At 29.1% G+C, this 13,611-nt stretch overlaps 1 protein-coding gene across 1 annotated transcript; it reads left to right on the top strand.

The window, feature by feature from the left end:
- The first annotated feature begins 306 nt into the window (after positions 1-306).
- Positions 307-3,659, top strand: LOC125813143 (agamous-like MADS-box protein AGL104). Its single transcript, XM_049492634.1, has 10 exons — positions 307-491; positions 1,261-1,314; positions 1,466-1,481; positions 1,579-1,640; positions 1,760-1,852; positions 1,954-2,053; positions 2,407-2,463; positions 2,586-2,743; positions 3,260-3,444; positions 3,565-3,659. The coding sequence occupies exons 1-10, from the start codon at positions 307-309 to the stop codon at positions 3,657-3,659; spliced, it is 1,005 nt and encodes a 334-aa protein (XP_049348591.1).
- Positions 3,660-13,611: the final 9,952 nt, after the last annotated feature.

Raw genomic sequence — 13,611 nt, 5'->3', positions numbered from 1 at the left:
CTCCAATTAAATTCAAATCGCTTAATATACGTCATCCATCTCTTATATTTCTGCGGCCAAAGTTTTATGGCATCATATGGCCTAATGACTCCAAATCCAGTTGTTCATTTCCTTCCTTTCTACCTTTCTCCTTCCTCATTATTTCCCTTCTTTACTTAATTTCCCCAACCCCCACCATCTCTTTTAGTACTATTTTTTTTCTTCACAAAATAAATGAAATAAATATCTTGTCAATTCATAGGAGTACAAAATTATTCTATATTTAGCATCCTTATTATATCAAAAAGGGTAAAGAATAGTTGAGTGATGGGGAGAGTAAAGCTTCAAATCAAGAAAATAGAGAATACAACAAATAGGCAAGTCACTTTCTCCAAAAGAAGGAATGGTCTTATCAAGAAAGCTTATGAACTTTCTGTACTTTGTGATGTTGATGTTGCTCTCATCATGTTCTCTCCTTCTGGTCGAGTTAGTACTTTCTCCGGAAATAAAAGGTGCTATTTTTTAAATATTTCCTTCTACTTAATTTTTAAAAAAATTAGAAGTTTAGTTAGTTGACTAACGTCTGGTAATTTTCTCTTCTATTTCTCCATGTTTGTTTTAAGAAAAGATCAACTTGATAGCTCAGTTAATTTACTATCTGAGCGGTTCACTTTGTAATTCTCTCCTTCTGGTTGAGTTAATTAGTACTTACTCTGGAAATAAAAGGTGTTATTTTTAAAATATTTCCTTCTACTTAATTCTCAAAAATTTTAGTAGCTTAGTTTGTTGACTAACTTCTAGTAATTTCCTCTTCTATTTCTTCATTTTCTTTTTAAGAAAAGATCAACTTAATGGCTCAGTTAATTAGTTATCTGAACGATTTACTTTGTATTTCTCTCATGGTTGAGTTAGTATTTACTTTGGAAATAAAAGGTGCTATTTTTAAAAATATTCCCTTCTACTTAATTCTCAAGAATTAATTTTTTTAAAATTTTAATAGCTCAACTAATTGATTATCTAGATTTTTATTTTATTGATCGTGAGAGTCTAATTTCTCGCTCAAATTTAAAAACATGAAATGATCAATTTAATAATTCGATTGATTGGTTACTTAAATGTTAATTTTGTATTTCTCTTCTTCATTTTTTTTGTTTTTTCTATCCCTTTCCAACCCTGATGAATAATTTTTTTTTTTTAAAAAAGAGAGGATCAATTTCTCCATTTGATCAAATTATTTATTTCTATAATTGGGGTTTTTTTTTTTTTTTTTTTTTGCAACAGCATTGAAGATATTATGGCACGCTATGTGAATCTTCCGGAGCATGATCGAGGACGGTAATTTTATCTATTATATTCAAAATTCATTGATTCGACTCTCAAAGTTTATATCTCATATTTTTTCTTTTCTTGAGCTCATATTGATGTGTTTTGCATTTTTGTCTTTGTTTGTTTTGATCCTTGTTTGTACGTGCTTTCTGTTGTAAAGGCTACACAACCAAGAGGTACAAATTGTTGGCTTTTGCTTTGTTTGTTTCTTTTTTCTTTTTTTCCCTTTAAATGAATTAATTAAATCTTCTTTTTTTTGGATGAATTTTGCAGCATCTCCAAAGGGCTATTGCTAAGCTAAAATGTGAAGCAGATCGAACTTATCAAGCACTAAGGTTTTATTAACCTTCAATATATACATCTCTAATTTGTTTACTATGAAATTTATGCAATTTTTAAAAAAATTAGCTTCTAATTTTTAAATGATAATTTTTCTTCTTAATTATATGTGAAGTAGCCCATCGAGTGTTGATTCCCACATAGAGGAATTTCAACAAGAAATTATTAGATACAAAACTCAAGTAGAAGACATGGAAAGGCGGCTAAGGTAAATGTCTCATAACTATAAATTTCCCTTTAAGTTATATATGTTGACAGTGCGATGTGTAAAGAATTAATTGTAAGGAAAATTTATGTATTATTTTACAGAATGTATGAAGGCGATTTTTGTGAAATTACCACAGTATGTGAGGCACAATATAGGGAAGAAATACTCCAAGAGACACTAAAACAAGTTCAAGCTCGCAAAGTAAGTTATCAAGTCAATTACTCCCGCTCTCTCAATTTATGTGAAACACTCTGCTTCTTAGTATATCTCGACAAAAAAAATCATCTTTTTTTTATATTTAACAATAATTTAACTTTATAACTCTCGTTGTACCTTTATTGGTTAATATATAAACCACACAAATGTCGGAGGCTTGTCTTATACTATAAGTTGCATGTGTCTTTTTTTAACTCCATATCGAGTCAAACAGTATCACATAAATTTTGAACAGAGGGAGTATTTGATATGATCATCATAAATCTGTTCTGAATTTACATTATTATAAGCCATTTAATTTGAACTCACTTCTAATTTGGATGTAATGATCAATTCAGCAAGTATTGGAGGAAAATTATCATTCTCCCCAAACACAAAACACTACACAGCCACAGGTCAGTTTAATTCATTGTAACTTTGTGATCTTGTTCAATTACAAATAATTTTGATACATTTGAACCCAAATAATTTCTCTGTTTTTTTTTTTTGTTTGTGTGGGGGGTGGGGTAAATTTTAGATGGATTTTTCAGGACAGAATGTGAACATGGTGAATAATGTGGCAACAAGTGATGCAATTGCAAATAGTACATTCATGGATTGGGTTCCACACTCACAGAGAGATCCTCATGTCCAAATTCTCAATTTTCTTGATTCTAATGGCCTTCTTCCCTTCAGGTACTTTTGATCTCTCGCTACTAAAAAAATCACTATTTTTGCACTGAAAAATGTTCAGTACTATTTTGATTGAATCGATTGGAAAAGAAAAAACTAGTAATGTTTCCATATGGAAAAATCAGGAAATTCCCCGTCATGTATTTTTTTTGTGAGTTGGTTTGATAAAAAATGAGTGAAAAAATCATAATCTGTAGTACAAATTATTCACTGATTTGCGATGGGGGAAATCGTTGTTCCTAGTAGTATCTAAGATGCTCAAAAATGTGTATTGTTATATTTACAACAATCATAGTACTTATCTTTCTTAGGTTCCTTTGATTTATGTCTATACATAGAAGAACAAAAGGACATCAATTACCTTCAAAGAAGCAAAAAATAAATATATAAGTTAATGACCACCAAAGGGTGTGGTGTTCATTTTTAATCAGAGTTCTCAGTTCGAGCCCTGAGAAAGTGATCCAATGAGTAACAAAATCCTCTTTTTTGTTAATAAATTAAGAATTTGGTTATGTGCAGAGATGAAGCTGATCAACACATGTTACCACCATCTTTAAATCAACTTCACACTGTGAATGTCCCTGCTGTAACAGATCATTTGAGTTCAAATAATCGATTTGATCAAAATGATCCACCTCGTCCATCATCGTTCGATGGCATAATTGATGTCAATAACGCTCCGTGGCCACCGTTATATCCAACAGGTATCAATATCTTTTAATTTACTCTATACATTCTTGATAATCCGTCTCTAAATAGGATTGGCAACGGATTTTACTGCAAAATTTATCTGTCGTTAATTCTTATTGTTTCAATTATAACAGGGGATGATCCATTCCCAGTGTCACAACCCAGAGAACGAGCACTTCTTGAACTCTTCTTGTCTCAACTCACTCCAGTGAACCAAGATCACATATGAGGATCATTTTATTGTCGTGTTGTACTTAGAATTTGATATCGCTGATTTCTAAATACTAGATTAGAAAGTTTATTAGCATTTTACGATATAAGTTGTTTCAAAAATCGCGATTAAGTGAAACTCGTCAATAAATATAGTGTTCTTGTTGCGCCCCCACTCCCCAATAATGAATTACATTGAACAAGCTAATTTGTTGTAATTAATATTCCAGCATTGGCTTCGAAAAGTCATCATTTTGTGAAGCTTGCATGCTTAAGATGTTGAGATTTTATGATAACAATAACATATTCAGTATAAAATTTCACAAGTGGATCAGGAGATCAAGAAGATAAAATTAATATAGGCAGATTTTAGGAGCAGAGAACTTGTTTCCAATAAATTCTACGAGCTAAAAATGGGGATAGGTAGCATAAAGTTTGTTTGAGAAAAAGAGAAAACTACTTATTAGACATACTATAAATACTAATATATATATATATATATATATATATATATATTCTTTTCTTTATATATATAAGAAAAGGACTGATCTATCCTTGAATTTCGTAACCATTGCTGTTAATTTTAAATTTTTTAAATGGGGGATATATTACTTTCTGTTGTGCACAACTACTAGCAATTTTTATTTCTAAGTGATTCTTAGGTTTGACCTTTTTTTTAATTCTGTGAACTAAAAATTTCAGTGGATAATTAATGAATGACAACTCTTTTATAGCTTTATTTTTTTTGCCTAATTCTTATAAATAGGAGTGATATTTACAATAATATAGAGCTTATCTTTGAAACTTAGACACCAAATTCATGTGGTATATGGTTGAACACGATAATATTTTAAGTTACTTAAATTTTGCAGAGTATTTAAAATACGTCACTTTTAATGAATCAAGTAAAAAAATTGTGATATAATACACATGTTTGATTTAAACACTTTAACAATTAGCTAACCTGGTTCACTCTTGAAGAAGTTAAATAACTAGTTACAAAAAATGAGGTCAGTGTAATTGAACCAAAATTGCACCTAAGGAGTAAGGACATGACTTATAATTTATAGGGAAAAAGGACAAATATATCCCCGAACTTTCAAAAATGGTATACAAATACCCTTCGTTATACTTTGAGGTTATATATACCCTTACCGTCATATTTTTGGATCATGTATATCCTTACACTAAACGGAGAGACACGTGGCGACATCTTAAAAATTTACCCTATTTTATTTTGTTTTAACTTTCACCTACAAAACTAAAAACCCACTCAACTATCTATTTACCTGACCCAAATTAAAAATTCCGACCCAATCTAAAACATCTGTGGAGTACATTTCTGAAGCAAATCCCTCAATCCCGTCATCATCTCTTCTCCATTCTCAATAATCAAGATCTCATCCATGATGGAAAATTCATTTGCTAGAGAAACCCATTACACTATCTATCATATTTATTTTCAAATTTACACTAAATAAGCTGAAAATATAAAACCTTTACACATAAACATGTCTCAAAAACTCTTTATCAATTAATCACCACATATCAAAATTAAAACCTCAATACTACAGCAAATAAGAAAATTTCAACAAGATTTAGAGCTCAAATCAGATGTCATACTAAGAAACTCATTACACAATTGGAAGAAGAAAGAAAAGGAAATGGAGAAATGACCAAAAGCCATCGGAAAGATCTTTGAAACACTCATCCCCTTTCCCTTTCCTACAAATTTAACAAACTCTTCCACTTCATCTTACGCATATTATTGCTACTGAACTACAGAAGCCACTGTAGGATAGAAGCCCTAAAATATGAGGTTTACTAAATAGAAGTAGAGGTGTACGTCATAGATGTTTTAGATGGGCTTTTCGATTTTGTCGTCCCACTCTCGAATTATTTGTGTGTGTGCTTACAATGTGTATTTGTAGAAGAAGAGGGTGAGTATGTAATGAATTGAATAAGCACTTGAGCAAGCGGATCTGAAGTTGAAAACTAGAAGAAACGATATTTTTTTGTTTGGAAGAAGAAGAGGAAACTGAAGTTTAGTATTTGATTAGATAATGATGTTCTTCATACTAATTACGTCGCTGTCACTAGCGGCAGAGACGCCATAGAATTGATCAAGAATTTGGGAGATTTTGATTTGGGTATATTATTAGGATGTTAGTAAGTGGGTGGGCATAGAATATTTGGGCGGGTTTTTCATTAATCTGGGTGGGTTCTTTATTTTTGGGTTAAAATCGGGTAGAGGCATAGGATGACGCCACGTGTCCATCCGTTAGTGTGAAGGATATAAGTGTTCCACTTTTTGGACGGCAGGGGCTCTAGTGTCTCAATAGTATAACGAAGGGTATTCGTATACCATTTTTGAAAGTTCAGGGGTATATTTGTCCTTTTTCCCTAATTTATATATTGGTCAATGCAATTGACATGGATCCACTATAACAAAAACAACTTTTAACGTCAATAAATAGATACATTAATAAAGAGTGCTAAAGTATTTACCGGCATTAGTTAAGTGTCATTAGATCTAATGTCGCTAAAGGCTTTAGGGACATGTACAAAGAGTACTAATTGCCGCTAAAAATATATAGTTAGCGACAATTAAGCTATTACCGTTAATTAATTGTCGCTAAAGACCACTTTTTATGTAGTGACCATGTGAACTAAAGTTAGGTATATTTCTTTTTTAAAAATGAATTGAATTACTCGATATTTATTCGAATGAAAAATGATACTATATAGATACAAAATTAGTAAAGTGTGACACTACCATAACCTAAGAACGCTTTTGAAGTAATTACTATAAGAGATTAACATTTAATCACTCCGCCATATGTATTATATTATTTTTTATTTAAGGGTCGTTTGATTATGTGAAATGAAATCGTGATTTGAAATTATGACATGAAATCATATGAGATGAAGTTGAAGTTTTGTTAGGACATACCGTTTGTATTTTTTAGTTGTATTGTTTGTTCATTAATATAAAAACCTAACATGTGAAAACTATTAAAATTGCTCCAATTTTCTTTTACAATCTTACAAAATAAGCAAAAGTTCATAATAAAAATATAATACATTATCACAAAACTATTCTAAAGAAACATAACATTTATTGATCGAACTTAAGTTCAATAAAATATAAAATTGAACATGAGTTATTTGTTTACCACATTGTTCAAGAATATTCCTCTAGAAAGTAGAAACTCTTTATGGTTTGAAAATAAGACACAAGACATCTACTAACATAACGATCTGTCAACTAATTTGTTCAATTTCAACATTCACAATCTTTTGCCGTAAAATAAATTCCTTTTAAAAAAACGTTTGTTAAAGCTAAAATCCAAATGGGACCTAAGAGACTTGTATTTTATTTAGAAAAATTGACATAAGTAATCATTCACTAAAATAATAGTTTGGAAATATATATTTTTTGGTATATTATTAATATATGATATACATATAATATATTTGAATATTAAATAATATATAATATTTTTTATATTTAACTATCGAATATAATTATTTTTAGTTGATCGACTTAATGTGTGTCCTCGATTAAACGGCATTTTTATATTTTTAGTTGATCGATTTAATGTGTGTCCTCGATTAAACGACATTCAAATATAGAGCATTAATTATTCAAAGCTTCCACTTAGACACAAACCCCTAAATTTTTAGCGTATTGTCTCTTAAATGTTAAGAGTAGGGGTGGGCCGGTGGGATAGGCAAATCCCAAAATCCAATTAAAATAGAATATTTTAGATATTTGATATGAGTTTTTGGATTATGGATACTGGATTTCGAATCTTATTTTTAAAATTTATGAATTTTAGATTGGATATTTGTTTTAGTACAAATATTTGGATCTTTGAAAATTCCAATTTTTATGTCTTATATTTAGTTTTATCAGATCATGTGTGCAATGTTAATAAGTTCAGTTTTCAAAGGTTCTATAGATTAGTACCCTACGTCCCTATCTATTACAGTATCAAGTCCAATATGAAACTAACAACATGAGTGGCAGAGTGGTCTCAGTCATGTTAACCACAGAAAAATTTACACTCTAACTCTCTAAGGAGCGAAACTATTAGGTAAATTGAAGAAGGTTTACACTCTAATTAATCTTTATAGTTGTAATTTATAGTACATAATATAACGTTAGGTTGGAGTTTATAGCACATATGTGTAGAGTAGATATATTGTATACTACGCGTGGAATGTGGATACAAGTGAACGCATAGAGTAAATTTAATGCATTTCAATATTATTATATGTGCAAGCACAATACACTTACGCTTCTGAAACCAAAATGCTGCTTCATTTCATTTCATTACATAATTAAGCTATATCTCGCTATACACAGCCTTCAAATTAAAGGAAAGAGAATTTGTTATTATATACGTTCAAATATGTTATTATAATACATATGTTAGTATTTGTTATGTAAGCTATTTTTTTTTTATCTTTAAACCACACTAGGAATAGTTTTAGCAACATTAAGCATTCCTACAGTTGTGTATTAAATCATTAACAATGTCAGTTTAGAAGTGTTATATGAACACAGGAGTAATTTGTTGATGAAAGTGCTACACGTAGTTGAGAGAATTTTGAACTAAAACGCACCATCCTTGTTGAAATTTTCATTGATGAATGTGATCGAACATACAATTAATGAATTGAACATGGAAATGGGACACGGTTAATAAAAGACAAGATATGAACTTCAAGATTTCATTTGAGAAGGATAACAAAAAGTACTGCAACATTCCTAAGTATGAGACTACCACCTAATGAAAAGAATTATGCTCTCCACACGAATATGTACAGAACTAGTATATATATATATATATATATATAAGAAAGTTTATTAGCATTTTACGTTGTAAGTAGTTCCAAAAATGGCGATTAAGTGAAACTCGTCAATAAATAGAGTGTTTCTTGAAGCTTGCCTGAGATGTATTTGAACTCACAACCCAGGGTTGGTTGGAAGTGAGGGATATATTTATCATTCCAACAACTCCTTCTTGTCTATATTTTCAAACAATGATGTATCTTATCACTAATTAAGAGATTTCTACCATATATTGAGGAAGATACGCCTAGATACATGTATTTTTGTTACTTGATGCACTATTATAGGAAGGCAGGCAAGTGAGATTGGGAGGCAGGCAAGTGAGATTGGGAGGCAGATGAGCGTGATATTCATGTATCTCAGATACATGCGAATCACACTAAATACATGTATATGTATGTATCTAGTGTGATTAAAATAGTTTTATATTTCATATATATGTGAATCCACCTGGATACAATGTATCTAGAAAAAATTACACCTAATTTTAATCTCATGTATCTAGAGATACATGTATCTGGACACACCAAAATCTTATAAGTTTCATAATATTAAAAACTATAATATATTTAAGTAATTAGTTCTTAAACTAGCGAGATTCACCAAATGGGCTTTGCAAACTATATTTAAGGGGAAATAAGCAAATACCCCATAAAAGCAAAATAATTATAAGCATATACCTTTTACATTCATACCCCAATATATAACAACACTACATACCCCCAACTAATTTCGCTTAACTGATATTAAATCAGTATCATATATACATATACTCTTATAGTATCATTAACTAATGATTAATTTCTGAACAAGAAACCTTAATGATACCAGTACAATATATATATATATATATATATATAGAGAGAGAGAGAGAGAGAGAGAGAGATATTGATTTACTCAGATTTAGTATCAGATAAGCGAAATTATCAGCTTTAATGATACAAATATAATATAGGGAAAATTACGCGGTTAAGCAGATTTATACTACTTTATTATTCATCATAGCTATAGTTTGCTATAATTACCACTCACGACTAACATTAACCATTAATTACGTGGGCTGACTTCGAGTCTGTATAATTAGCCACGTTTAAAATTTTCATTTATTTATTACAAATCAAACCAAAATATCGATGCAAATTCATGAAATTGAAATTCCAAGACAATAAAACAAATGAACGAAAATCCTTCATCACTCAAATCACATCAATTTAAACGCTTGAAATTTATTCTAACAAAATCTGTTGAGTAGTAGAGTAGTTTGTTCTTTCTGATACATGAAAATTTTAGTTTAACTCTATGCATAATTGTATGGTGTTGATGTGTTAAGAGTAATCTATGGTGCTAATGGTAGATTACAACATAATTTCAAAAAGTCAATATCAAAACTCTATTAGTTGTCAAATTTTCAACTAAAATGACAAATGTATCACAAAATTAGGAATTGTTCATATAATCGGTAACTCTATAAATATTTTTATTGTAATGAACGATCCCTGTTTGCTAAGAAACTTTAGGGTGGATTCTAACGAAGGGGGTATTCATATCTAAGTCCTAACTAGAGCCTATAGCAGTACAAAATCGCTTATGCCGAAGGTCGATTTTTATTTGATTGCTATATCTATTTATGTACTCTACAATTTAGAAAGAAAAAAAAACTCCATTTGTTGTAATTTATTGATGACTAAAGGATTTCAGGCTATTGTGCACTCTCATCGGGATTGAATCATTATGGGTCCTTTCCTATGCTAAACAAAAAGATGAATCTTACGGCAAATAAGATGGGTATTTTTATTGTATCGACCTTATTTCTAATAGCAATTTAACTAAAGATTTTGATTTCAATGAAGATAACTATAATTATGATAGCCGTGGTGAAGTAGACACGATTATCAACATCTAAGCCCTTTGTAAACATATGATGAGCGCTAAAAAATGTTAACTTCTATTTAAAAAAAGTTGTTTTGACTAACTAGTTTTCCATTAAATAATGTATAAAGTATTTAAATCTCAATAATTTGGACGCTCCCGAAGATTTTCCAAATTACAATGATCTCGAATTTTTTTAGGACTCACAAATACATAGCAAATGATACATGAGATAAGCCAAACAAAATAATAAGTACTTCTCAAATAATTTATTCATAGACAAAATATCATTACCTAAAATTACTTTCTTTGAATCTCAATTTTACTAAAAAAAACACGTTCCTTGATAAGTATATTTTGATAACAGACTTGGACCATCACTATCTTCTTTTCTCAAACTTGATCACATGCTAACTCTCTATAACAAGTATTTTTATTTTTTCAAGAAAGAAAACATTTTGGTTAGAAATAAATTATTTTGGAATTAGTTATTTCGAGATTGTTATACATTCTCTATATGGAATAAAAATAACACTATCCAAAATGAATTTTGAAATTATTTATCTCTTATCTCTTGTACCAAACAAGCAGTAAGTAATAACTACCTTTGAATATATGATTAAAAGGAGCGTTAGAAGAAAAGACAAGACTAAAAGGACTCTACTATTATATTTGACATTCTCCTTCTGAAATCTTTAAGGACATATTTGAAAAGTCAATCTGGTAATTTAATTTGGTGTAATTAGGTGTAATTACATTGTCTGGCGTGTTTGGTTGGTCATGTAATTATTTGATCAGAAGGTAATTAGCAGTGGTATCCAATTTTCAGGGAGAGGCAGTGAATTGTCGGTAATTACATGATATAATTATAAGCTGGTTACTTTATTATTATTATTTCTATTTTTATTTTTTCGTCTAAATTTATTTTTTATTTTTTATTCTTTTTTATTTTTATTATTCTAAATATTTCTAAATATTTTTATATTATATTATTTATATTTCATTTCCTTCTCATTCTCAATTACTTCATGTAATTTCATGCAATTTTTAGTATTATCTATTTTTTATGCCTTGTTTATTTTTTTCATTAACATAATTTTGTTAGTATTCTAATATTTAAATTAAAGTATAATTCATTATTGAGTAAGGTTATAGACATACGTTTTCCTTTTCTTTTAAATCATATTTATGTATGTTATGTTGAAATTTGACATAAGAGTATTGTATTAAATTTTTTGTTTAGAATTTATAATTTATGTTATATTTCTGTTTCATTTGTTTTAAGAGAAAATATGTAAAATCATCACTGAAATTGTCGTTGATTTTTCAAAAAGACACATTAACTTTGTGGGTGTCCTATTATCCCACAAAAGTATTGAAAATCTTTGTAAACGGATCCATTTGACCCATTTTCTCACATGGTTTGTGACTTGTGAGTATCATCTAGTATCAAATATCTTTCTTTTCTTTTTCACTTCTCAACTTTCCACGTCTCTTCGATTTCTTAGTCAAGTGATAGTGGAGTGGAGATCATCTGCTTCTTCTTTTATGGTTCTTGGTCAAAATTCTTGAAGGAATAGTTGAGTAAACAAGAAATTGAAGGTTAACAAGTTATGATTTTCTTACTTTATATAAAAAAAAAATATCTTTAAAAAGAAATTAAACCTTATCACAAAAATATAAGCGGTAGATTCTTATGACTTGCAATCAAGTAGGGGTGGTGGTTCTTTAGTGGCTGTGAGGGACAAATATAAGCAGCATTAAGGTATAATTAGTCCAAGTTTATCATTGGTAATTTTTCTGTAGATTCTTGATTAATTCAGCTATTTAACTTGACTTATCATTTACTTGTTACAGTTCAAATGCGTGTCAATGTTGACCTCTCCTGTGGAAATACCTATTTCATTCTTTGAATATACAAGACAGTTGTATAAGTTAGGCATTGTGCTTGGAAATATACGATGAGCTTGATCTAAAAGGTAAATTATTTGATTTCGGTAATAAGGAGTTTTGAACTTGAGACCATCAACATGGAAATCGCATGCCCAAATCGTTAGGTCATTTCCAATTTTACTTGTTATTTTTTTTTTTTTGACAAAGGGAAACCCACAGTGGCTATTCAACGTATCACTTTTTTCCATGTTTTACCCTTAACATTAATTATTTATTCTTCAAATTATTTTTCAAGATCTAATACTAAATATCAATTAATAGGGATAGTGTGGTGACATACTCGTGTTAATTATGTTTTCTTAATGAGTGTAAGTCCAAATATAACGAGTAAAAGTGAAAGCAAAGAGAGCATGGAACAACTAGCTTTTCCGATACAATATTTATTTTTAATTAATTAAAAGATGTATTTTTTTTGTCTCTTTGCTCGTGAATATTCAGAAATTTATCAAAATTATTTAATGTATGTAATATAATTTGCTTGTGAATATTCAAAAATTTATCAAAATTATTACATGTAATATTGTTGTAAAAACAGTTCAAATATTACATATATTTTTTTATATACTGTCACAACTTTTTATAACAATGTTGGTTTACCTAAACTATATTTGAATGCGACAAAAAAAGTGTTATAGAAAAAATATACAATTTAGCATAATATGAAAAATTAGTGTTACAATTATTATTTTTATCTTTATAGTGAAATAGTGTTACAGACATTAGTAAAGCTATGGTACCAAAGGGGGTTAGTCCAAACACTCTTTGTTAGACTAAATAGTCTATGTTAAAAAAATCATATTGCGTACTGAAAATTTTACTTGATTTTTTATGGATATATAGTAAATATTGAATTTTCTTAATATTTTTGCGTTTTTTTATTTATTTTGATAAAAATCCTTGCTTGGCTACTAAATACGAAGAATAATTGTTATAAAGAGATAATTGTAATCAAAACATCTACTATGAAGGAACCAAACTCACATTATTTTATCAACTAAAGATTAAAGGGAAAAGAGGAAAATCAATATTTCAATTTTATAATTTAGAATAGATATATCTTCGTTAAAAAATAATGCATATATACCATTTGCGTAACAGACATATATTTACTAATTTAAAAAATCCCAAAATTAATTTTTTAATTTAAAAACTGTCACGTGGGTAAATTATTTCATCTGATTTTTTACCCTCTCTAAACCCAATCTAAAAAACAATAATTCAATCCTCTTTTACTCGATCATAAAATGAGTTTGAGTCGAATCTGAATAAAACAAGAAATTTATTTAGT

The sequence above is a fragment of the Solanum verrucosum genome, unplaced genomic scaffold (assembly GCF_900185275.1).
Source record: "Solanum verrucosum unplaced genomic scaffold, falcon-dt-bn FXZP01000235.1, whole genome shotgun sequence".
In the NCBI taxonomy this organism is placed as follows: domain Eukaryota; kingdom Viridiplantae; phylum Streptophyta; class Magnoliopsida; order Solanales; family Solanaceae; genus Solanum; species Solanum verrucosum.
This window is presented reverse-complemented; position numbering and strand designations above follow the sequence as displayed.